This window comes from Sturnira hondurensis, unplaced genomic scaffold (assembly GCF_014824575.4).
Source record: "Sturnira hondurensis isolate 20B ecotype Veracruz unplaced genomic scaffold, ASM1482457v3 Scaffold0008196, whole genome shotgun sequence".
In the NCBI taxonomy this organism is placed as follows: Eukaryota; Metazoa; Chordata; class Mammalia; order Chiroptera; family Phyllostomidae; genus Sturnira; species Sturnira hondurensis.
In genome coordinates, this window is record NW_028080827.1 from 26,044,133 (window position 1) to 26,069,589 (window position 25,457).

The window sequence follows — 25,457 nt, forward strand, 5'->3', positions numbered from 1 at the left end:
CTGTGGCCCATGGGCTTCATGTGGCCCAGGATGACTATGAATGTGGCTCAGTACAAAATTGTAAATTTATTTAAAACCTTTTTTTTCCTCATCAGTTTTCATTAGTGTTTGTGTATTTAATGTGTGGCCCAGGACAAATCTTCTTCTTCCAGTGTGGCCCAGGAATGCCAAACGGTTGGACACCCTTGGCACCATACACAAGAACAGACTCATAATGGTGATAAAGGCTTAGATCTTAGCCTGAAAACCATAAAAATCCTAGACGAAAACAGGCAATAAAATCTCGGGCATTTCTTGTAGCAGTATTTTTTCTCATATATCACTTTGAGCAAAGCAAACAAAAGAAAAAATGAACTGTAGTTCTTTTAGTTTAGTTTGATATGGGACTGTATCCAACTAAAAGTTTTTGTACGGCAAAGGAAATCATCAACAAAATGAAAGACAACCTGTTGAATGGGAGAACATATTCGCTGATAACATCTGATGAGGGATTATTATCCAAAATTTATAAAGAATTTATAAAGCTCAGTGGCAGCCCTTGCTGGTGTGGCTCAGTGGATTGAATGCTAGTCTCTGAACCAATGGGTTGTCAGTTTGGGCCAGTCTAGGGCCCAGGCCCGGTTGCTGGCCAGGCCCCCCGTAGAGGGTGAGTGAGAAGCAACCACACATCAATGTTTCTCTCCCTCTCTCTCTCCCTTCCTTCCCCTATCTAAAAATAAATAAATGAAATCTTAAAAAAGAAACCTCAGCAGTGAAGAAGCAATCTAATTAAAAAGTGGGCAAAGGATCTGAATGCCCTAAACTATCAGGGCATACAGATGGCCCGTCACCATGCCCTCCAAAGAGGGCATACAGATGGCCCATCGCCATGAAAAGATGCTCAATGTCATTAATTATCAGAGAAATGCAAATTAAAACTACACTGAGATATCACTTCACACCTTATCAGAATGGGTTTTATCAATGAAGCTACAAAAAGTGCTGGTAAGGATATGGAGAAAGGGGAATCCTTGTGCACTGTTGGTGGAAATGTAGATTGGTGCAGCCTCTGTGAAAAGCAGTATGGAGTTGCCTCAAAAAATTAGAAATGGATCCACCTTACAACTGAGTGATTCCCCTTCTGGGAGCTTATGTGAAAAAACCTGAAATACTAATTCAAAAGAGTATATACACTCCTGTGTTCATGGCAGCATTATTGCCCTCGTGTCCATCAGTAGATAAGTAAGTAGATGAGATGGGCATTTACACAATGGAATACTACTGGGTGGTAAAAAGGAAGGAAATCTTACCCTTGGGAACAGCATGGGTAGACCTCGAGAGCATTGTGCCAAGTGAAATAAGCCAATCAGAGAAAGTCAAGTATCATGATTTCACTCATATGTGGAAGCTAGTGAACAAAATGAACTAATGAACCAAACAGACAGATCCATAGAGAGCAGGCTGACAGCTGTTGGGGATGCGGTTCTGGGGCTAGTTTTCAAGGTTGTAGGGGTTGAGCAGAAAGGAATAACTCATGGACAAGGACAACAGTGTGCTGATTGCCGGGGCAAGGAGAGTGTGGTGGGAGGTGGAGGAGGGTGTGTGGGGGCATAAATGGTCATGGAAGAAGACTTGGGGTGGTGAACACACAGTGCAGGATACAGATGAGGTGTTGTGGAATGGTGCACCTGAAACCTCTAATTTTGTTAACCAGTGTTACCCCAGTAAATTCAATAAAAAGGAGGAGAAGAAAAGATAATCCTTTGATAGATAGATGGCTCTGGGTTATGCTTCGAGAAGCAGTGTGCTAGAGACTTGCTTGCACAGACTAAATACTAACTGGTTGATTTTAATAGATTTTTAGGACATCAGTTTGACAGTGACACTGCTCATTCTGCTTATGAGTATGTGGTCATTCATTTTCTTAATTATGGTGATTTTAGAATTTCTGTAATTATCTTCAGAATTGTTCAGAAGGTACACTCAAATAGACGTTTAGTAGTAACAGCCTTTTCAGTTGGCTGTAAGTGGAATTACTTTCTCACCAACACTAGTGTAAAATATGTTTTGGTTATTCTTTATATGGGTTTGTAGTAATGGAAGGTTCCTAATCCAGATACTGTTTTCAGGCAGTCTGCTGAACTAAATAAACTGCGCCAGGATTATGCTAGATTGGTGAATGAGCTGACTGAGAAAACCGGAAAACTGCAGCAAGAGGAAGTCCAAAAGAAGAACGCTGAGCAAGCAGTTACTCAGCTAAAGGTGATATATGGCCACCTTTATTTATCACTTCATACATAATACAAATACTCAATTCAATGACCTAAATGTATACATAGGTTTTAGAAATGTAGTTTGAGGATTCATGGGACTTGTCTGCTCATGTAGAAGTAATGTGCACTAATGTAAGAGTCGAATATTCTTACATTAAGAATTAAGTTTAAGCCTTATATAAGGCTTAAGTTTGAAGTTAAAGACTGTTTAAAGATATGAAAAATGAAGTTAGCTGATTGACAGGTGTAAGTAGTGGAATTTTATCTTATATGTAGAGGTTAGGGTCTACCTGTGTAGGCAAAAATCATGTAGTTAAAATGATCTCCAACATCACTTGTCCATAACTTGGATTTTTTAGCGAAGTTCAGTAAAGCCCACTTTTCTCCAGCATTAGAATAGATTTTTTTTCTTGCCTGAACACAAGACAAAGGAATGCTCCAGTAGCTTTTCCTTGAACCATAGTATACAAAAATCACACACAATTTCTTAAGACACCAGAATTTATCTTCAGACACTTGACGAGGTAATATGCTCATACTGGGAAGAGATGTGCATAGATTTGGTGTGGCTGACTGAGAGAGGAATAGATTCGTTTCTCTTAAACTTTATAGCATATGTAGCCCTAGCTGGGTAGCTCACTAGGTTGGAGCATCATCCTATACACCAAAAGGTTGCAGGTTCGATTCTCGGTCAGGACACATATTAGGTTGTGGGTTGGATCCCTGGTTGGTGTGTACGAGAGGCAGCTGATTGATGTTTCTCACATTGGTGTCTGTCTGTCTGTCTCTCCATCTCTCCGTCTCTCCATCTCTCTGTCTCTCCCTCCTCCCCCCCCAACCCCCCACCCCTCTATAAAGTCAATTACAAAAACTTCATAGCATGTGTACATTGAGTAGAATGATGGGTAGAATGGTCATTTCCACCTTTTACTGGTGACAGAATTTGTTGAGTATATAGTTTAATTTATGTAAGTTTCATTTAGTTTCCTACCTGGGTATTTGATGCAGGCATACCTTGATACTCGTTACAGAGTAGTAGGGATTAAAAGGCCTTTGGGAATAAACAAAATGTAGAAAATAGTTTAATTTTTGTTTTCTTGATGCTTTCTTGGATCCCTGTGGGAGACTGATGTAATGGTCCTTTCTCTTGTTTAATATTTGTTTTGCAGGTGTGTTTACCACTGGCATTTTTAAATATGAGAGTTTGTCCTCTAGATAAGTAGATGACAGTAAAGATTAAAGTGTGTTGTGCTATACCTCAAATGATAAATTATAGGTACCTACTGAAATTTAGCAATAAAGATACCATCCCACCTTTGAAAACCTAATCAGCATGGAAGATTAATGGAAAACACATTATAGCTAAGTGGGTCAGGTACATACATAGTAGTAGGTATATTGATCCACCAGCACAAATATTATTTCTGAAATAATTTCCAATCGGTAATCCCTGTGTACTGGGGGTGGAATGGCTGTGGCTCGTAGTATCTGCACGTGCTATCAGGCTGGGCATATCTGCTGTCTTATTAAATGTGGGAGAGTAGTTATTAGGATAAGCAGTTTTGTGATACAACAGTAAAGATAGAGGATAGTTTTTTTAAAAAATTACAATCCTGTGTTTGTGCTGATTTATCTGTTCTTCAGGTTCAACTTCAAGAAGCTGAGAGAAGATGGGAAGAAGTCCAGAGTTACATCAGGAAGAGAACAGCAGAGCATGAGGCAGCACAGCAAGGTAAGGGGGAAGGTGTTTATGTAAATTTAGTATATAATTCCAGGTAATATTTCCTCTCTTTTCCATGGAGAAAGTATAACTTTGCATTTTGGTTACAGTCCAATAAAAATAGCTTTTATATTTTCAGAGTACCTTTTTTATGTTTAACATTTTGTTGGGTTTATAAAAATAATCGCTTTGTGTGAAGCATTAAGTTGCAGAAAAATTATAGTCCACACTAGAGTCATGGGAGCCTAGCTGTGCCTGTGTCCTTTCTGTAGTTACTTATTCCCTTTGGTTCCCTGATCAACTCTTCTTTTGTTTTTTGTTTCTAAGGAAGGACTCACTTCCTATATTGTGAAGAGAAAAGCAGCAAGTGGATTGCTATTCCAAGTAGTTGACTTAAATCTACCTACTACTTAAACACTAACTTTTACAATTTACTCTTCATTTGATGACTCCATCTGTGAGATAACAGAGCTTATGTGTGTGTGTGTGTGTGTGTGTGTGTGTGTGTGTTACTATGTTTCCACTACTCTCTTTCTCTTATGAAAGAGGCAGTGAGCTAATAAAATGAAGTTTTAAACAATAGGGCAGGTCGTGCAGAATTTGGTTCTTTAGACCTTTGGTTTCCTCTGTGTTTTGTTTTTTTTTTCCTCCCCTAAGTATTTATTTCCCTTTATATAGTCAAGATATCAAAGGCCTTTTTCCTTATATGTAAAGTTTATGTTAAGATACATTAGCTTATTTTTAAAGACAATATTTTATATTTTATCAATGAAGCACACATGAATTTTTCCAAAAGAATTGTAACTACAAACTATGTAACTATGAACGGTAAAACCTCACTCTGACCAGAAGCAGTTACTTTTGCTTTTAGTGTTTTGTATCATATTTCTAAATAAACATATTATTTGTACTTACACTGCTATCTTTTGGTAGGCATCAGTTAACTTTCTATCACAGAAAATGAGGGCTGAATACCCTCACACTATTTCTCCCACCTTCCCCCCTCATACTCCTGATATTGTCATGCATACTTTTTGATCACGTCAGTATTCATCATTTATATCATTATGGCTCTACTCAATGCTGAGCCAATGTAAAAATTAAAACTGCAATTCTTTTCTTGAACAGTGTTTTTTTTTAATTTTCTGAAGATAATTATCGCTTTATTTTTTTTTAAGATTTTTTAAAATTTATCTTCAGAGAGGAAGGGAAGGAGAGGGAGAGAGAAATATCAATGTATGGTTGCTTCTCGTGCATCTCCTGCTGGGAACTGGCCTGCAAACCAGACATGTGCCTTGACTGGGAATCGAACCGCGATCCTTTGGTTCACAGGCCTGCACTCAATCCACTGAGCTATACCAGCCAGGGCTTGCTTTATGTTTTCAAGTTGCTTGATCTTTTTTTGTCATTTAAATTTTTACCTATGGTTAAACTCCCTTTAACCTTTTCCCCTCCCCTAGCCTCTGAATGTGTTAGATACTGAAGAACCTATTAGTTTGTTCTGCGCATAACCCTCTGGAATCCTCAGTCTTCCTGTTTGAGTACGCGTTACTTCCTAGGTTTCCTTCATAGCTACCATCCTTAGACTGACTTCTGTCTCTCACTGCTGTTTTCTGGATGCCATGTCGCCGCCGTCCTTTTTGCTATCCTCCCTCATTTATAGCATACTCTTTAGTGGTTTCCAAGAGTATGCCTTGCAGTATGTTCGCTGAGACTTAGTATATCTGAACATGTTTTTCTTTCCAATTTCATGCTTTGACTGGATGTAGAGTTCTGGGTTGGAAATAGTTTTCCTCACAGATTGAACTTACAGTGTTGCTGGAAAGAAATACACTCTCCTGAGTTCTAAACCTGGACATTACAGTTAGTTTAATTTTCAGGAGCTCTTGAATGAATTGTGTTTCATTCTGATATTAGTGTCTTCTTATAGAAGAAACATCTTACTTTTCTAAAAATGTATCTAATATATACACGCATTTTCTCTGCTTCCCTATGTTTGCTTCTCTCCTTGGTGGTAGTCATTCATCCACGTTCTGTCACTGTCATCCCTCTTCTCTGTTTTGGACTTGATCGTGTTACTAGGCCGGGGGGCAGCTCTCATAGTGCCTTGTATCTCGATTTCCTGAGCCTGTCTAGGGTTCTGGGACACTTCCCTTCCCTCATCTCTGCCGAGTCAGTGATAGGCTCTCTGTTTTGTCTCAGTTTCTTGTGATTTGGAGTTATATTTGTTTCTAATACTTTGTGTTCTCTCTTTCTCTTTTTTCCTCTCTCCCTACCTCCCTCTCTTTCCTGTTTTGAGATTGTCGTAAAGAGGAGAAGCAGACAGAAAAGTTTTACTTCGTCTTATACCAGGACGTTTCTCAACTTTCAGCATCTTTCTCTGTTAGAGATAGAGTACAAAGAATTTATAAGAAATTCACTTAAAGTACTTCCTAAACTGTTGTTGGTGAAATAAAGAATACTTTTGAGAAATGGTGTAACAGTTTTAAATATCCACATACTATTCATTTAACACATTTATTGAATATGCACTGTGTTCCAAGCCTTGTGCCTAGCTCTGCATTCAGAAAAGGCAGCCTCTGATTTCAGAAAGCTGGGACAGGAGCCGAATTAGTACCATGTGGCAGGTACTGTGATTACAAGTAAGCACAGGCTGTTCAGGGGAGCTGTATGCAGGAAGGAGAGCGCAGAGGGGAGATTCAGGAGGGTTTTCTAGAGGAGATAATGCCTACACAAAGGTGAGTAGCAGTAACCAGGAAAGGAAGAGGCCTTTGTAAAATGCAATGCTTTGTTTACAGATTTACAGAGTAAATTTGTGTCCAAAGAAAATGAAGTACAGAGTCTGCATAGTAAGCTCACAGATACCTTGGTATCAAAACAGCAACTGGAGCAAAGACTAATGCAGTTGATGGAATCCGAACAAAAATGGGTGAACAAGGAGGAGTCTCTACAAATGCAAGTTCAGGTATCTAATTTTTTCTCTCTTAAAAAATAAAGTGGGCAGTTGTTGGATGTATCTGTGTAGAAGAGAGAGGAAACTCTACTTTATCTTAATTCTGGAGTGGTTAAATTAATCTTTGAGCAGTTGACACAACATGGTGTGTTGAATATATACTCGAAGATGTCCTTAACCACAGTCTTAGGCTTTTTGTATTGGATTAGGAAAAGCACAACATGTTCTTATTTTCTACTTTACAAATTAACTCTCCAAAAAGAATGCCTAATTACTGATGTTTTAAAATGATGCTTGACTTCTGATCAAGATGCTAGCATAGGTAAATATGGCTCTCCTTCTCGTACAACCACATCAAAATTTCAACTAAAGTATGTAACAACCATCACTCAGAAATCAAGCTGAATAGAAGTCTGAAAACTGGGATTAAAGAAACCACATCCATCCAGAGTGGTAGGAGGTATGGAGACACAGAATAGGCTGGTTCCACAGCCATGTATGGTGGATAAAAATTCGGGAGGGATGTCTCAGGAGTGAGGAGTTCTGGCCTCACAACAAACCCCTAGCCTAGGATTCCAGTGGCAGGAAGATAAGTCTCCAGAACTTCTGGCTGCAAAACCCAGCAGGGATTGAATTGGTGGAAGAAACTTCTGGAGTCCCAAGCAGTTGCTTTTAAAGAACCCACAGAAGCACTTACTCAGACTCACTCCCTCCGAACTCTAGCACTGGGTTAACAGCTTGAAAAGTACCAGTGGCATACATGGAGAAACCAAAGTGCCTGGCATTAAGAGGGGAGCCCTTCCCCGAAAGAGCTAAAGAGCCAGCAGGAAGGTGCCACATCTGAGTCTCCATCAACCTGGCTGAAACTGTTGCCCCATCTTGAAGATCTCCTGAAACTCCCTCCCACCCAACTTATGGGCCCATCCAAGCTGTTAACAGAGACTTCCACATGAATGGTTGGTCTTGGCTCATACTTCACAATTTCTTAAATCCTCTTGAATAACCAATACCCATCCACTGTGAGTCGCCAGCACCTGTACCTCTTGCTGAATGGCCCCAAACCGGCACTAGCAGCAGCAAACCTAATTTCACAGCTTGGCTTCGCCTGAGAATCTCCAAGCCTAGCACAAGTAGCAGCCAGATTGCTTCATAGCTCAGGCAGGGTGGCCCTAGACATAACACAGGTGGGGGCTGACCTTGGCCTGCACCCCACAGGAAACCCCTGAGCCAGCATACCCAGTGGACAGTTATCACATCAGAGCACCCACCCTGCCTCTACACAGCTGATCCTTGATGGAGGGTGGAGATTTGTGGTCGGTGATCACAGCCAGTTCTTGCAGCTGACTGGCCTAGGTAAATCTCTCCCATTGATCTGCCAAGAGATAAAGCCGAGAATCAAATCAGTGATTTGGAACATAAGGAAGCAAAGAGCAACCAATCAGAGTTACAAGAAAAAAAAAGAATGCAATAAAATGAGGATAGAGTAAGCGGCTTCTGGGACAACCTTAAGAAGTCCAACATTCGCATCAAAGGTTTGCCAGAAGGAGAAGAGAAAGAGTGAGAAATTGGAAATCTATTTGAAAAATGATGAAAGAAAACTTCCCTAATTTGGTGGAGGAAATAGACATGCAAGTCCAGGAAGCACAGAGAGTCTCAAACAAGATGGCTGTAAAGAGGCCCTCTCCAAGACACATCATAATTAAAATGCCAGTCGTTAAAGAGAATCTTAAAAGCAGCAAGAGAAAAGCAGTTAGTTACCTACAGAGGAGTGCCCATAAAACTGTCAGCTGATTTCTCAAAAGGAACTTTGCAGGTAGGAAGGGATTGGCAAGAAATATTTGAAGTCATGAAAAGCAGGGACCTACAGCCAAGATTGCTTTACCAGCAAAGATATCATTTAGAATTGAAGGGCAGATAAAGAGTTTTACAGAGAAGAAAAAACTAAAGGAGTTCACCATCACAAAACCATTATTATATGAAAGGGACTTATTTAAGAAAAAGAAGATCAAAACTAGGAACAATAAAATGTCAGTAAACATGTATCTGTCAACAACTGAATCTAAAAAACAAACTGAGCAAACAAGAACAGAGACAGAATCATGGATATGGGGAATGCTTTGATGGTTGCCACATGGGAGGGGGATATGGGAAAATGGGTGAAAGGGCATTAAAAAGTGCAAACAGGCAGTTTCAGAATAGCCATGTGGATGTAGAGTACAGTTATAGGAAATGGAGTAGCCAAAGAACCTGTACACATGGCCCATGGACATAACAGTGGTATGGGGATGGTATGAGGGAGTTTCGGGTGCTGCGTGGAGGGGGGCAAAGGGGGAAAAATTGGGACAATTGTAGTAGTATAATAACATAATTATAGGCAAGAAGGGGCTGGAAAGAAGTATTCCAAGTCATGAAATCCAAAGACCTACAGCCAAGATTGCTTTATCCAGCAAAACTTTCATTTAGAATTGAAGGACAGATAAAGTGCTTCTCAGATAAGGTCAAGTTCAAGGAGTTCATCATCACCAAGCCCTTATTATATGAAATGCTAAAGGGACTTATATAAGAAAAAGAAGATGAAAAATATGAACCGTGAAAGGACAGCAAATCACAGTTATTAACAACCACACCTAAAACAAAAGCAAACCAAGAGGACAGCTAGATCAGGAGTGGAACCACAGAAATGAAGAACACATGGAGGGTTAGCAACAGGGGGGTGAGAGGGGGAGAAGGGGGGAGAAGGCACAGAAAATAGCATAGACAGTAGGTAGAAAATAGATGGGGGGAGGGCGAGAATAGTGGGGGAAATATAGAATCTAAAGAACTTGAGACGTGGTTATAAACTAAGGGGGGGGGGAGAATGGTGGGGGAGGGAGTGTGCGGGTGGAGGGGAATAAAAAAAAATAGGTGCAATGCATGCCTGTTATTCAGAAAACAAATTCGTGAAACAGTCAAACTGGGAATTTCCAAAATCTGAACCTGAAACTTGTCTGGAATGATAAAAAGACAAAGTGGTTAAAAAACAAAACAAATATAATTTAAAAAAATGACATGATGTCTTTTAGAATCAAAGAATGTCTTTTTAAAGATAAACATATGTACCTTAGTTTGTTCATATGTATTGGTATATTTGTTAACATTACACTTTTCTCCCTCTCTTTTTTGGTTTCTATTTATGAAAGGATATTTTGGAACAGAACGAAGCTTTGAAAGCTCAAATCCAACAATTCCATTCCCAGATAGCAGCCCAGGTAATGGTGCTTTCTTACTGCTTATCATTACTAATAGCTTCCTAGCTGTGTAACTCATCATCTCAGTGCCTGTTGAGTTCTGAGCACTAGACTAGTAATCAGGAGGCTAGTCAGTGAATCAACATTGATAATCCTGAGCGGCAAACATTCTGATAGCTATATATAGTGCTGAGGGAAAACAATCCAAATCCAGCTAATTGAGAGGTGGGTCAGAGAGTTTTTTGTTTAGGAAGAGAAAATGTCCACAATTCTGTCATTAAAGAGGAGGAATTGGTCAGATGGTGTCAAGATAGTATTTTATGTATGAGAAGTGCTCACTAATACTGACTAGGCGTAGGACAAATTTTATATGCCCTCAGGGTGTACCAGTATGTTAACCATGACTCTCGTGTTACATATGCAAAAGGATCATTTTAAGATTTGTATTTCAGTATAGTGAGTGGGGGAAACTTCCAAAATTTTGCAAGTGGCATTACAAGACCTGTTTTTCTTTGGAAGCATTTTTATGGAACATGATAAGTAGGTAGATATACATATAGTCTTTAGAATATAAACAATAGAACATTCTAGAAAAATTGAAAACATTCCTGAGTACTCGTTTCCATAACACACATACTGTGAATTTTAATTCTTCAACTTTATTGTTCTAAAAATTGGTTGTAGAAAAAGTATTAGCTTAGAATACAAGTCACCTTTCTGTATAAAAAGTAATTTTAACATTATAAACTCATGTTTTAGGGAGGCAAGTCTGAAGCGTCAAAACTTTGAGATAGAAAATATTTTCTTTTCCAATTGCTTTCTTTGTAAAAACTATAGTCTAAAATTAATTGGGAAGAATTACTTAGCATAGGAAAGGATTTGTTTGTGTGTTTATGCATGTTTGTATATATGTAAATTATCAATTCAAATTGCATTGGAGTCTTAAGTTACTAGCTAAAAGGTAGCTCTAGAAAATTTATTGGGAATTAAGTACTTACAGGATGCAGTCAGTACCTTTAAAAAGTAAAGATGCACATAGATAATGCCAAAATATTTAGTTCTTACCTTAATCATGAACTGTATGATTTCATTATTGGAAATTGTTAGTTAGGAACAGAAGCACAGAGATGAAAAACAGTTGTGGCTGTTTTTCCTGTTTTGTTCTTTGTTGGTTGTTGGCGATCAAATTTGCCTTCAAAATAATAGCTACTGTTTATTGCACACTTATCATGGGCCAGATGCTACCTTAATAATTTTAAGGTACATTAATTTATTTTAAGTTTTAAATCTGTTATGATGATTATTGTACAACTTGTAAAGTTTGTCTTATATGCTTTTATGTTGACACCTGTTTTTCTTTCTTAGACCTCTGCTTCAGTTCTCGCAGAAGAATTACATAAAGTGTAAGCCTGCCTTTATACATTTCTCTTACAATTGCTTAGTCACCATTAACAGATACCTGTTAGATTCAGTACTTAGAATTAATTTTATATTGCAAGTTGTTCAGAAAATACTCTCAAGTAGATTTGGAACAACTTTTGCTCCCTTCTCCCCCAGTATCCCCCTAGTGATCTGTACTGTATCAGGAAAGGTGTTTTTATGTGTACCTTGTAAAAAGAGTTGGGGGAATTTTTTTCATGTGGGCTTGAGCATTTATGTGGGAGAGGTGATTGTAATTTGAAATCAGTGGAAGTAATTTAGTTGTTGTGTCTAATAGATAGTTGTAGGTACTCTGCATCTTAATTGTTTGGTGGTACCCAAAACAAAGTTCTGGGTTTTTCTTGTATTATGTAATTGAGTTCAAAGGCCTAAAGTATGGTTTTGACATTGTCATGCTTGTAGTTTAAAAAAAATTAATTCTTTAATCTGAAGTTTTAAAATAGGGATAGGTATTTTAGGGAGCTGTAGTAATGCATATGACAGCGATTCCTAAGCTGAAAGGAGCTAACAGATGGGGGGTACGTTTATGTGAGAAACTACTGAAGTGAGGATGATCATATTTAAGGCTTTCTTTCAACCCTTTGATTTGTGATTTAACTTCTAAATGTTTATTGAATGTACAAACATTTCTTGTTAAAGGATTGCAGAAAAGGATAAGCAGATAAAGCAGACTGAAGATTCTTTAGCAAATCAACATGATCATTTAACAAGTAAAGAGGAGGAACTTAAGGTACAGTAATTATTATAAATGGCTGCAGTATTTTACAGGCAGTGAATTACCCTGATCTTGCAATCAGTATATAAGTCTGTGAAGAATGGGAAAATACTCCAGAATTCATTTGAAAAGTATTTTTCTAACTGCATAAATCCCTTTTAGCCATCTAAGAGGAAAAGTTTAAAGGGTTTTTCTCACATGATCTAATTTACAATAATTGGGGAAATATGCTAAACAACAGATATTAATGGTTTCTCTTTTTAATTTAAGAAATTTCAAAGTGAGACTTTGAAACTTTTGCTTAAATAGAAAAGAGATTTACAACTTCAACATTAGTTATATTAATATTTCTAATTCCACTTTTCCTTTTTACTCTAGGATATTCAGAATATGAATTTTTTATTAAAAGCTGAAGTGCAAAAATTACAGGCCCGGGCAAATGAACAGGTAGATCTCTATAGCTTTTCAGCATTTACCTCATATTTTCAGTTCATTTATACTTATATTATTGGTATCGCACGCCCTCATTTTACTCTGTAGATAGTGCGTAAGGGTACCGGCTACCCGGGCTGGCTGTGCGGTGTGTTGTTGTGACCCTCTTCCGTTTGACTATGACTCTCACCACCCGCTTAGATGTTAACTAGTTTCCCGTTGAAATCAGTGTTTGATCCAGTGAATTGACCACCGTTGAGATACCAGAGGAACAGTTATAACATTCTACTGTGCTGATATGTTTTGGCCTTTGCCATTTAATTTAAAAAGGATATATCTTTTTATTAGGATGAAAGTTTGTCACTGAGAAGTACAAGATACTGGACAGCCAAAAATATTACAGCAATGTATGATACTGCTTTAACTTTTGTCCACATATGTGAACATGTAACTTTTTAATATGTAAAAAAAGTAAAGTAAAAGGGCAGTTTAGAGTGTTTCCTGAGAAATGATGTAATTCTAATCTCATTCTAAACACAGGCTGCTGCAGCACATGAACTGGAGAAAATGCAAAAAAGGTGAGCGATGTATTGGCGTACATGGGGCTGTTCTATGTTTATGTCCAGTGTAATTACAGAACATATTGCTGCTTATAGCTGATAGTTGTGCATGTAATTTATGTGAATTTTCTGAATATGTGAAGTATTTCAATTGCTTTTTTCCCCCATAGTATTCACGTTAAGGATGATAAGATAAGTTTGCTTGAAGAGCAGCTACAGTGTGAAATTTCAAACAAAATGGAAGAATTTAAGGTGTGTGATTAAGCTTGTCAACTCAGCCTTTTTGAAGAACTTTGTAATAGTTTTCAGTTGAAGTGAATCTAGAAGTACTGAAGCAGTGTGTCTGTAGTTTCTTTTGGTGGCTTATACAAATGGTGAATTTCGTTGTACACTTTTTGCCTTGATTATCTTGACTCTTAAATAGACTTTTGAAATTTGTTTTCCCACAGCTTTTTCTCACAGTTTTGTTTTAGTTGGTAGTTTGTGATGGTTTTATCTGCCTACATTGTTGGTGTGGTGCTAGTTTCTGGTTCATGGCCAACCAGCTTGAGTGCTGCAGAGCATTCTGATTGCCAGGGTGCATCTCTGTATGTAGTATGATTTCCTTTTTCTTTTTTGCTTTTATTTAATAGGAATTCTGTGAGGTGTGTCCAACCTTTTGGCATCTCTGCACCACACTGGAAGAAGAAGAGTTGTCTTGGGCCACACATTAAATACATTGTGACATATAGTCACAAAAAATCTCCTAATGTTTCAAGTAAATTTGTGATTTTGTGTTGGGCTGTGTTCACAGCCATCCTGAGCTGCATGCAGCCACAGGCTGCAGGTTGGACACCCCTATGCACTCACGTAATGAAAGCAGGGTTTCCCAAATTCTGTTGGCGTAAACTGTTCAACTCTTTGAAATACACATGAAAACAGTTTCAGTACCATTTTGGGATAAACCACATGACTGAATTAGGGGGCTCAGTAGAAATTGTGGTTTTAGAGATTATTGTGCATGTACTTTATACTAGTAGTCTCGAATGTATTCATTGAAACCGAGAAATGGAAGCATGTGAGATTTGCAAATCATACAGTTCATGATTTGCATACTTATGTACGTCGGTGTGTAATTTACCTATCTCTTTATTAGTACTTAAAACAATAACATGGGCTTGATTTTTTTCAAGAACTCATTCAGATGATTGCTTTGTTAACATTTTCTTAATAAAACAGTAACTTGAGATTCTGTCTCCCAGATTTTAAGTGACCAAAACAAAGCATTACAATTAGAAGTTCAGAAGCTACAGACTCTTATTTCTGAACAGGTAAGGCTTTTCATGACTTACAAAGTAGAATATCCAATGTATTATAAGGTCTGCTTCTTAAATAGTAACCAACTCATTCATTTTGAGAAATTTTGCTTAAGTATAGATATGTCTTTTCATTGCATTTCTGTTTTCCTGTGCTTATCAAACAGCTAAATTAAGTAAAATATAATTTTTCTTCCTGAGAGGAAGTTAATGCTGAAATGTTTATCAGCACACCCCCCCACCCCCAAAAGAAAGAAAAGTGTAAAAGAAAAGTGTTTCAGGATAAAAGTCTTTACACTTGGAGCCTGACTTTCTCTAAGGCAGCATGGTTTCTTAAAAAAGAGAGTGGATTTGAAACCTAATCCAGAACTTCAAGCAGAGTGACACTGATCAAATTGCTTAACCTTTATGAAACCTCTTGTTCCAAGTCTTTCCCATTTTATTTATTTCATAAACTTGGTGGATTTAAATGGGCAAGTTTATGTGCTTAGGCTAAGCACATAAACATCTTAAATCTTAATAAGGGAAATCTTTCCCTTAGAATATTTACTTTTTCCATCTCATTTCCAGCCTCTACCACCAGCACACTTTTCCTATATTTACAGTAAGCCACCAGAACTGTATCGGCCCGAACAAGCATGGCTGCCTGGACCAGAGCCCCAGGCAATGTCTACTTTATGCCTGTTTCTGAGACTTGCCTTCATACTCTTCTGTACAGCTCTTCAAATCTCAGTTTTTAAAACTATTCTAGAGATTCTTGACACGTTAAAATAGAAGCTTTGCGCCCTGGCTGGTGTAGCTCAGTGGATTGAGCGCTGGCCTGCAAACCACAGGATCGCGGTTTGATTCCCAGTCGGGGCACATGCCTGGGTTGCGGGCCAGTTCCCAGTGGGGAATGCATGAGAGGCAACCATACATTGATATTTCTCTCCCTCTCTCCTTTCCTTCCCCTCTGAAGGTAAATAAATAAAATCTCTAAAAAAATAGAAGCTTTGGCCCTGGCTGGCGTAGCTCAGTGGATTGAGCGCAGGCCTGCAAACCAGACGATCGTGGTTCGATTCCCAGTCAGGGCACATGCCTGGGTTGCAGGCCAGTTCCTTGCAGGCTAACTACCAGCAGGGGACGCACAAAAGGCAACCATACATTGATGTTTCTCTCCCTCTCTCCTTCCCCACTAAAGATAAATAAATAAATAAAATTAAAAAAAAAAATAGAAGCTTTGCATGTGTTTGTAAATGCTGTGAAGTTTTTAGAATTCACTTTTATTAGAAGCTGAAATGTAAGTTATTACAAACAATAGCTCTTGCTTTATAGGTGTGTGCTTCCTTTTTTATTTTAAAATTCACATTTATACAGGTATTGAATTGTTATAAGTAGCTGTGCCAAATGCCGTGGAAGTATTTTGTTAACATCTGTTTGCTCGTCAAGAAGTAATCCACTTATTTTTCTTCCTTCTTCAGTTGATATTAAGTGCTTTGCTTAATCTTTATCATTTGTATTTTCTTTACCCTTGCAAACTAAATGTAGTAGGTGAGAAAATTCGGAACAGATATTTAATGCAGGCATATGACTTCATGCCTCTACAATCCTAAAATGGTGTCAAGTCATATTTTAAATCTTAATCTTATTTCACTTTGTTGTGGTATAGTTTATAAGAGATGCAATATTTCAATTGTATTTTGTTTTCCATTATCATTTAGTACTACTACTTAATTTATTATCCATCTCTGAAGTCCGGTTGTGTCTTACAGTCTCTAGTTTCAGTTTAGTTGGCAGCCTTTGAAGTTTTGAGTGCTACCTAAGTACTGGCTGTCAGATGCCACATCAATGACTTAGATTAGATTAAATACGATAGGTGTTTTTGGGGTGTGTTAATTCTTACCCAGAAAAGCAGAATGTATTTTTTGTAAATTGGTTATCAGAGATTCTGAAACATCTATTTCAATATATAAAGTTCATACTTTCTAAAATTAAGTTCATGGGAGATAGAAACAAATGCCTAGAAACTTCTGAATCTATTCTAAAATTTCAGTCGTAGAGGTGCTGATAACTCCCACTGAATTTTAAAAAACATTTTAACTTTTGTTCTGTATTAAAAATGGTATTCTCCATCATTAGACAAGAGTAAAACCATTAGCTTTAAATTTTTCTGTTTCTTGAAGTTGGGTAGTATGATGCCCTAAAACTTGCTATTCTAGTATCTTATGTAAACTATCACATGTAACAGTTAATAATAAAAAAGGATTTTTTAAGCTCCTCTAATTTCTTTCTTAACCTTTTATCTACTGTAAGGTTACTCTGTACTTTAAAATATTATTAAAATAACTTTTAGCATCAGGTTGAATTTTTAAAAATAAGTTTCATGAAGTTTTATAAATAGTCCACAGAACAAAATTTCATAGTCATTTGAGTTTTTTTTTTTCTTAAAAATTATTCGATAAGAGTGGGAACTCACTTTGTGGTACTAAGTTAAGCTCCTTGGTAATTAGATTTTTTTCCTCTTGTTCTGAAAGCTCTTTTTAAAAGAATTGTAATAAGCATGTGACTGGTGGTTTTTTGGTTGTAGTTCTGACTTAGCTATCTCATCTTGGCAGACCAAGAACCGTATCTAGGACCTTTTTTCTGGTCATTGTTATTGCTATTGGTAATGAAAGAAAAGATAAAGATTAGTATAATTTTCATTTTTTCCATCTCCACTTTTCTTTAACCCTTTGCCACCCAGTCAGAATTCCAAGTGACAGTTGAGAGGTGAGCAGTTCAGTTATGAAGGACTACAGGACAAAAGGACTAAAAAGAGTTTAGTCCTTTCGCCCCATGGATTTATATCCTGGAGGAAAAGATAAGGTTTATTGAAGCAGAAACCATCAGTGATGCCAGGTTGTTGTTTCTTGAGGTGTAGGAAGCAGAAAGTTGACAAATACTGGGTAAGGCGGCAACCTGTCAGTGCACTAAAGAGAACGCTCCCTTTGGGGTGTCAGCCTGTGGGTAGGTGATGCAAACAGATTAGTTACAAAGATCTCATTGATTCTGAATAAAATAAAACTTTCTTGGGGGTGGGGGACCTTAGATGTCCTTTTTATTTTTTGGTTAGACCACTGTGTTTTTGAGCACCCACTGTGTACCCACTAAGGCACCCGCAGTGCCTTAGGGACGCTCAGCCCCAGCCTTTCCCTCTGGAAATCAAACAGGAGACCTTTCGGTGCGCAGGATGGTGCTCAATCCACTGAGCCACACCAGCCAGGGCAACTTTTTATTCTTATTCTATTGGTGTGACTCAGTGGAGTGAGCTCCAGCCTGTGAACCAAAGAGCCCTTGGTTTGATTTCCAGTCAGGGCACATGCCTGGGTTGCAGGCCAGGTCCCCAGCAGGGGGTGTGTGAAAGGAAACCATGCATTGATGTTTCTCTTCCTCTCTTTCTCCCTCCCTTTCCCTCTCTCTAAAAATAAATAAATAAAATCTTTTAAAAAGATTCAGTGGTTAAGGTTATTAAGTAATAAAACTATGGGGACAGGAAGTTTTTTCTCTTTGCCCTGCTTTCTGGTTGTATTTTATTGTAGAAGAATTCATTATTATATAAGATGCAGTTTTGCCCTGGCTGGTGTAGCTCAGTGGATTGAGCGAAGGCCTGCGAACCACACGATCGCAGTTCGATTCCTAGTCAGGCCACATGCGTGGGTTGCAGGCCAGTTCCCAGCAGGGGACTCACAAGAAGCAACCATGCATTGATATTTCTCTCCTTCTCTCCTTCCCTTCCTCTCTAAAGACAAATAAATAAAATCTTAAAAAAAAATCAGCTTCTAAAAAAATTTAGAAATATTAAAAAAAAGAAAAGAAAACACCTATCTCCTTTCTCATGGTAGGAAAAATTTTTCCTGTTTGAAAAATCTTCTTACAACCTAACCCTTAATGGACTAGAGGCAGGGAGAAGAATTGGGGTGTTGTCTTAGCTGAGATCAGTAAAGCTGAGAGCCTAACCTAAGGCATAGAAGAAAAGTGGATGCATTTTAGGGTTTGGATTTAAAATGGAAAAAAATAATAGTGTGTGTTAAAAGTGGTTGTAATAACATTGGAAAAAACTGAGAAATTAGTGAAATTAGGAGAGGGCAGGTAGGGATGGGTGCCAGACAGTGTTCCAGGAAAAAGCCTCTCAGCCTGTTTTGTCAGGGTGCTTAGCTGCCCGAAGGCCTAGGGATGCTGAGGGGAAGCCCTGCTTTTGGACACATGATAAAGTATGACCATGGGGACCTGTGTGTGTATGGAGGGATGGCAGGAGGGGCCAACTTACATGTCGTGTTTTAATGCTTTGCAAGGAGGATGTGTTTGTATGTTGCTTCTGAAATTTATGATCAGTTCTAAATATTGGTCTGGGTGGTGGTTATATAACATCAATGTTTGCCTATATAAATGTTGTACTTTCGTTTTAAAAGTTAAAATATCTATTTATACAAAGAAAGAACAAAGCCTTTCCTGGCCTTTGAGACCTTAGAACCTTTGTTTTTTTTATATTTGAAGAACTGCATTTATTAATGTAAAGGACCTCAGACAAATTCTCTCCTTATCCTTAAGATTTTCTTTTGTAGTAATTAAAAAATTATTCATAACATACTAGCCCCTTTGGTACTTCATTTTCTCTTGTGTAGCTGCTTCTCTTTTGTTTTAAGTTTGGTAAATTCTTTAATTATTAGCAGTCTTCAAATATGGATCATTTCCCTAAATATTGGATTTATTTAAAACTAAACAATTTTCATGGAATTCTATTTTTAAAGTAGTTTTACCCAATGCAAAGTTGATAAACTGAACTCTTTTTGGTGATTTTTATTTTAGCCTAATAAAAATGTTGTGGAACAAATGGAAAAATGGTAAGAGTTTATAATTTTCTATTTATATTTTAATCACTCACTTCTACCAAATTTGAGATAACAGAATTATTAACTATATTAATCTAGGTTCTTAAAATTCCTTTTGTCCTTCATAATGGATGAGAGTGGCATGCCGTTGAGTGATTTGATTTGGGATTATATTAGGTTTGTGGGTGTTGTGTGTGACTGAGTTATTTGTTTAGGTTAACATGTAAACATGCATTACTTGAAAAGAAGAAGTACCCTTAGACCATAATCAGTGATTCTCAGAAATGTTTCTAGAATTAAATATTATAAGGAATGATGGACACAGGAGTTAGTCCATGTAAAATATTTAGGAATGATGTTATTCATTTACCTTGTAAAGTAGTTCATACATATGTTTTAAATTTATAATTACAGTATTCAAGAAAAAGATGAGAAGTTGAAGACTGTGGAAGAATTACTTGAAACTGGACTTATTCAGGTGGCCACTAAAGAAGAGGAACTGAATGTAAAGCACTTTTAGATTTGTTTTTCTTGTGAAGGGATTTTACTGTACTTTGTGTAACATTTTTCCCATAGCTTTTAAGCTGCATAAGTTACCCACATTTTATGACATTTTTTCCATTAGATTTAAGATTTTATTAGAAATACAAAAATGCATAATTGATTATAGCATTCGTTGCTTTAATGATGTAGATGTTGTTATGGTTTGTAAAATATGCTCCCTACTTCCACCTATGCTCAAATTATAGTCAGTGATCACCAGCAGACTTCATAGGTTCATGAGATAGTATTAGAGGCCAGAGAAAGGAGAGACTGCGGCTCTCTTTGATGGTTACCATTAACTACTTTGAGTAGGGTGGATAGGGTCCCGGAAGAAGTAATTTAAAAAGGTGATTTTGAGTTTAGTGTGACAAGTGGTGTGCTTTGTGGTTGTAAGATTGTGGAAACATAAATAGAAATACTTTTTGGGGATAATTGAATTAAAAATCTATTTGGTTAGCTCACAGGATTGTAGGCTGGTAGAAGAAGTGAGGTTTTTGGGCCTTCCAGAGAGAGAGAGTCAGCTAAAGAAAAACAAGAAGCTTGTTTATTTTGAAATAGCTATTTTTTTCCAGAAAATTAAACTATGTTCTGCTTATGTGTCTTTGAAAAAGGCAATAAGAACAGAAAATTCATCCTTGATGAAAGAAGTTCAGGACTTAAAGGCTAAGCAGAATGATCAGGTAATGTATTAGATCCTGCAACCATTTTCTTTAAAACAGTGAACAAACCTGTTACATTCAAACATAAGCAAGAATGTATTGTTTTGTCTGTTCCTGCCTTCTGCAAAGTGGGATTTGTCAATTCTAGCTTTACTGTGTAAATGATCAGCGACTTGTTTATCAGGAGTAGAGGCAGCACTTTATTGGATGCTGACTGTCGAAAGCACTAGGTAGAGTACTCTGCGTAGGTCATTGCTTCTTACGACAAGTGATAAAAGGTTTTAAGTACACAAATAGAAAGTGAAATTCATTTAGATAATGGTAGAAGAGGCTACCTAAAATGAGGTAATTTTTAAAAATGATTTATTAGGAGAAGGGAGGGGGAAAGAGAGAAACATCAATATGTGGTTGCCTCTCAAGCACCCCCCTACCGGGGAACCTGGCTTGCATGTGCCCTGACTGGCAGTTGAACCCGGGGCCCTTTGGTTTGCAGGCTGGCGCTCAATCCACTGAGCCACACCAGCCAGGGCAAAAATTATGTAATTTTTAGTTGAATTTTCTCTTTATCTTGTTAGAATTATTAATTCTATAATTTTAGCATTTGTGTGTTGATTTTTCTTTTGTCCTGCACTTACCATAAGTAGCCTTAAAGCTGCTTACTTTGAAAGTGCTTCCCATTTTCATAATTATAATGTTAAAATCCAGAATTAATTCCTGGGTTTACTTTTCCCATTTGGATTTTGGTGTAGTAAGGATAACATATTTTCTATTTCTGACCCGTTTATATTTAGACCACATGATTAACTAGGATTACTTTCTATTTCCAGGTCTCTTTTGCATCTCTAGTTGAAGAACTTAAAAAAGTGTAAGTGATGACATTATTAAACTGGTCTTCCTCTTTTGGTCTGTTTTCTTAGTGCCGATGAATCTTGTTTTATTGTGCAGTTGACATAGTTGTTACCTTTCACTCTAGAATTTTTCATTGGTGGGGTAGGCTATGATTTCCTCAGTACAATGTGATTGCTAAAAATTTTATTTCCATAATTGATTCCATTTATTTTCCTAACTTGTGACATTGAATTGTTAATTTTCTGTTTCTGTGGTAGGAATTACTAAATAATAGGCTTTATTGGATAGGGAGATAAGTTCCTTGCTTGTATCTTCTTTCTGAGATGTCTAGAAAGTTTGATGTCATAATTGTGTATAAGTTCTGTCACAGCTTTTGTTGCCCTAAGACCCAATATTGTTAAGGGGAGGTTCATTCTCCCTACTGTTCTTCAGGGTACAAGTCTTTTATTCTTTTGTGTACTTTTGAGGCATGTCACCAGTTTCTCCTTGTTAACATAGGGTTCAGTCACTTGGTAGTACCAATTATTTCTCATGTAGAAAGAGCTTTAAGTATTTCTACTATGTATGTTGTTATTTTACTTAAAGTGGGGAGAATTCATTTGGTGAGCTTTTTCATTATTTGGTGGTATTCTTAGTTGGTGATGATTCTTACTCAAATTTAATACTGCATTTCTTTAAGAATTCATGAGAAAGATGGAAAGATCAAGTCTGTGGAAGAGCTTCTGGAAGCTGAACTTCTCAAAGTTGCTAATAAGGAGAAAACTATTCAGGTATTGTGAGAGAGAAAACTGTGTTGTTTGTTTTTGTTTATCAGCTTTAGTGAATACCATTTAATTTCATGTGTTTGTCTGTACATTGCATTTTATGTCAATTTCTGTGTTTCCATTGTCCAATCTTGTCTGTTTTGTCATTGTCAAGGATTTGAAACAGGAAATAGAGGCTCTAAAAGAAGAAATAGGAAATGTCCAGCTTGAAAAGGCTCAACAGGTAAAAATCCCAGAGCCATAGCATGACAGATATGTTAGTGTATGTGTATTTATGAGCTCTTTGGTTTTTTTCTTGTTTCTTGGGGAAAAAAGTTTTAGTAGTGTGATGTAAGTATATTGTGTTACTCACTTTTAATTTTTTTGCCTGATTTGAGAAATTGTTCTTGATATTTTAATCACTATGTTTGAACTCTTAAGATTCTTTTTTGGAAAATTTTCTGTATTGTTTCATTTTAGTTTACCAATTTAAAACGCAAAACACTTTGGTAAATCTTTTAACATTTTCTTAACTGCATGAACTGAAATGTTTTGTTATAGAATATATATTGCTCAATATTTGCCTTTGGAACAAAGCACAGATTTCATTGGAGGATTTCAGAGGTAGAAGTGGTTACTGGAAATAGATGGGTTTTGGTGAATTTAATCTAATAAGGCTTCATTGAAAAAAGGTGAGATTGCATGGAAGAGATGATTCATTCATTCATCCAAAAAATCCATTCAACAACATTGGAGTTCTCCCTACTTGTCAAAGCATTATGTTAGTGATTGAAGATAATGTGCTGAATGAAATGGAGTATTATGATGAAAAGATGAGACTCCTCTAAATATAGATTGAGAGGTCGGGAAAGTCTCCTGAGGAATTGACATCTAAGCCAAGATTTGAAGGAACTATGTGGGATAAAAGGTTCTGTTATAAACTGTATATGATAAGAAAAGGAGATTAAAGAGGGACGGTATAGAGTGCTGCTGAGTAGCTGGCCTTGAAGATTCAGAAGTAGGAGCTCTGATATGGTAGGGAGGTTTGCGGGCGGGTTAATGTTTTAATTTTCACAATCACAGAAGTATCACATTATTTAGACTCATTATTCATAACTGTATTCCTTACCACCACCTGCCCTGTTACCCTCCATTTTGAATTGGTTGCTCTTACTGTCACTGGAGTCAAGAAATGACAAAATTAAAACATATCTTATTTTGGCATGAATAATTCAGCTAGGATTTTTGTAATTTGGAATGTATCTATTTTAAAGTTTATCATAAAACTTTAATAAGGTAAATTGAAAGGATTATGAGTTGCTATTTTCTTTGTATTTCAGTTATGTATCACTTCTCAAGTTCAGGAGCTTCAGAACTTGTAAGTACCATTTCTTTCATTTCTCTTTAATATCTCTTTTCAGCAAGTTCAATGCAATTATAATGAAAGTCATAGCTTCTTTTTGTTTGATTTCAAGTAATATTTTAGGGGCTATCAAATTATAACCTCAATGTCTTCAGTTTTCATTAGTATTTAACCTGTAAAATTTTTTGGGGGAATAAGGATAGATTGGGAAGTTTTATTTTTCATGATTTATAATCTGAATATGACTTTAAATTGAGATGATGCTTTTTGCTCATTTTAATAGCCACTGTGAAACTGGTCATATATTTCATACCCAAACCAGTTGTAATCTGTCTAAATTTGTATTGACTTAAACAGCTTGGTATGAGGTGAGAGTAGAGCTACCCTAATTTATTTAATATCTGGGTCTATAGTGATAGATGGATTTAATCATCTTATGTTTCTTATTTTGATATTCTAAAATCTTGTATGTCTTTACACTTAAAATATTAACTTTTTAACTTAATTAGTTTGGGCTATAAATATAACCTAAAATATACTTTATAGTAGATACTAATTTTGCTTTGTATGGTCCTATAATGTTTTCATTGATAGTTCTTTTTAACTTACTGTCAGATTAAAAGGAAAGGAGGAAGACATGAATGCCATGAAGACTGTTTTAGAAGAGAAGGAGAAAGATCTAGCCAATAGAGGGAAATGGTTACAGGTGAGAAGATAAAAATAAAAGTAAACAACTTTTTCCCCAAAATATTTTATTTATTTGTAGACAGGGGAAGGGAAGGAGAAATAAAGGGAGAGAGAGAAACATCAATATGTGGTTGCCTGTCCCCCCCCCCGCCCACCAGGGACCTGCCCCACAACCAAGGCATGTGCTGGGAATCGAACAGCGACCCTTTAGTTTGTAAGCCAGCACTCAATCTACTGAACCACACCAGCCAGGGCTAAAGAACTTCTTTTATACTGGAACAGCAATTCAGTTCACACCTATTCTTTTTCAGGATCTTCAAGAAGAAAATGAATCTTTGAAAGCTCATATTCAGGAGGTAACACAACATAACTTGAAAGAGGTATAGTATAAACAGGCTACCAGCATATTCCATAACAATATAAATATTGACTTTACTGTATTAGAAAGCAAATAAAGTAATATGTTCTCTGAGTTGCTTTGCTTTTAAAATTATTGTAAAACTCATAGACACAGACAACAGTATGGGAAGGGAGTGTGGAGGTCATGAAGGGTAAAGGGGGTGAAATATATGGTGACCGAAGATTCGGCTTTGGGTGGTGGGCACACAGTGCATTGTACAGATGATACATCACAGGGTTGTGCACTCAAAACCTATATAATCTTATTAACCAATGTTACCCCAATAAATTTAATTTGAAAAGATTCGTAGGCTTCATGACATTACTGATGTGGAACTAGAAAGTTGTTTAATTTAATATTGATTAATAAAGATGTATTTTTAACCTTTAAAAAGATTATTGTTGTACCATAGTTTTTTTGTTGATAAAATAAGTTAACTTTTATCCCTGTCAAGTCAGTTTTTTTTTTTTGATTTGTTAGCCTAAACCTAAAAGCAATTTCTGTCCTTACATTTTCAGGTAGACTATTAAGCTTATCCTTAAGTGTCTGTATTTAATTGGTATATTAATGTGTAATTGTTTTAAAAAATGGATATTAAAAATTAAGTTAAAACTTTGTAATAGTCAATTAATTGTTTGTAAACTTAAAAGTGTCCTAAAACGTCTGTTAACTAAAAAAAAAAACCACTAAAAATAAAAAATTAAGTTAAAATTTATTGTTTCTGTTTCATAAATGACACAGTCTTAAATTTATCACATATAATTATGTTTCT

The 25,457-nt window shown here is 36.7% G+C and overlaps 1 protein-coding gene across 8 annotated transcripts in view; it reads left to right on the plus strand.

The window, feature by feature from the left end:
- Positions 1 to 25,457, plus strand: part of KTN1 (kinectin 1) — a 111,284-nt gene that overhangs the window by 53,110 nt on the left and 32,717 nt on the right. For 5 of the 8 annotated variants that reach the window (XM_037054358.1, XM_037054362.1, XM_037054363.1 and 2 more), the window contains exons 9-27: positions 2,109 to 2,241; positions 3,897 to 3,984; positions 6,771 to 6,937; positions 10,105 to 10,173; positions 11,518 to 11,555; positions 12,232 to 12,322; positions 12,686 to 12,754; positions 13,280 to 13,317; positions 13,470 to 13,551; positions 14,541 to 14,609; positions 19,419 to 19,453; positions 19,856 to 19,946; positions 20,596 to 20,664; positions 21,471 to 21,508; positions 22,172 to 22,262; positions 22,411 to 22,479; positions 23,576 to 23,613; positions 24,214 to 24,304; positions 24,597 to 24,665. In XM_037054358.1, the coding sequence (XP_036910253.1) occupies positions 2,109 to 2,241; positions 3,897 to 3,984; positions 6,771 to 6,937; positions 10,105 to 10,173; positions 11,518 to 11,555; positions 12,232 to 12,322; positions 12,686 to 12,754; positions 13,280 to 13,317; positions 13,470 to 13,551; positions 14,541 to 14,609; positions 19,419 to 19,453; positions 19,856 to 19,946; positions 20,596 to 20,664; positions 21,471 to 21,508; positions 22,172 to 22,262; positions 22,411 to 22,479; positions 23,576 to 23,613; positions 24,214 to 24,304; positions 24,597 to 24,665 (1,435 nt within the window). The remainder of the gene's footprint in view (positions 1 to 2,108; positions 2,242 to 3,896; positions 3,985 to 6,770; positions 6,938 to 10,104; positions 10,174 to 11,517; positions 11,556 to 12,231; positions 12,323 to 12,685; positions 12,755 to 13,279; positions 13,318 to 13,469; positions 13,552 to 14,540; positions 14,610 to 19,418; positions 19,454 to 19,855; positions 19,947 to 20,595; positions 20,665 to 21,470; positions 21,509 to 22,171; positions 22,263 to 22,410; positions 22,480 to 23,575; positions 23,614 to 24,213; positions 24,305 to 24,596; positions 24,666 to 25,457) is intronic. The other 3 variants (XM_037054360.1, XM_037054366.1, XM_037054359.1) reach the window with 2 other exon arrangements.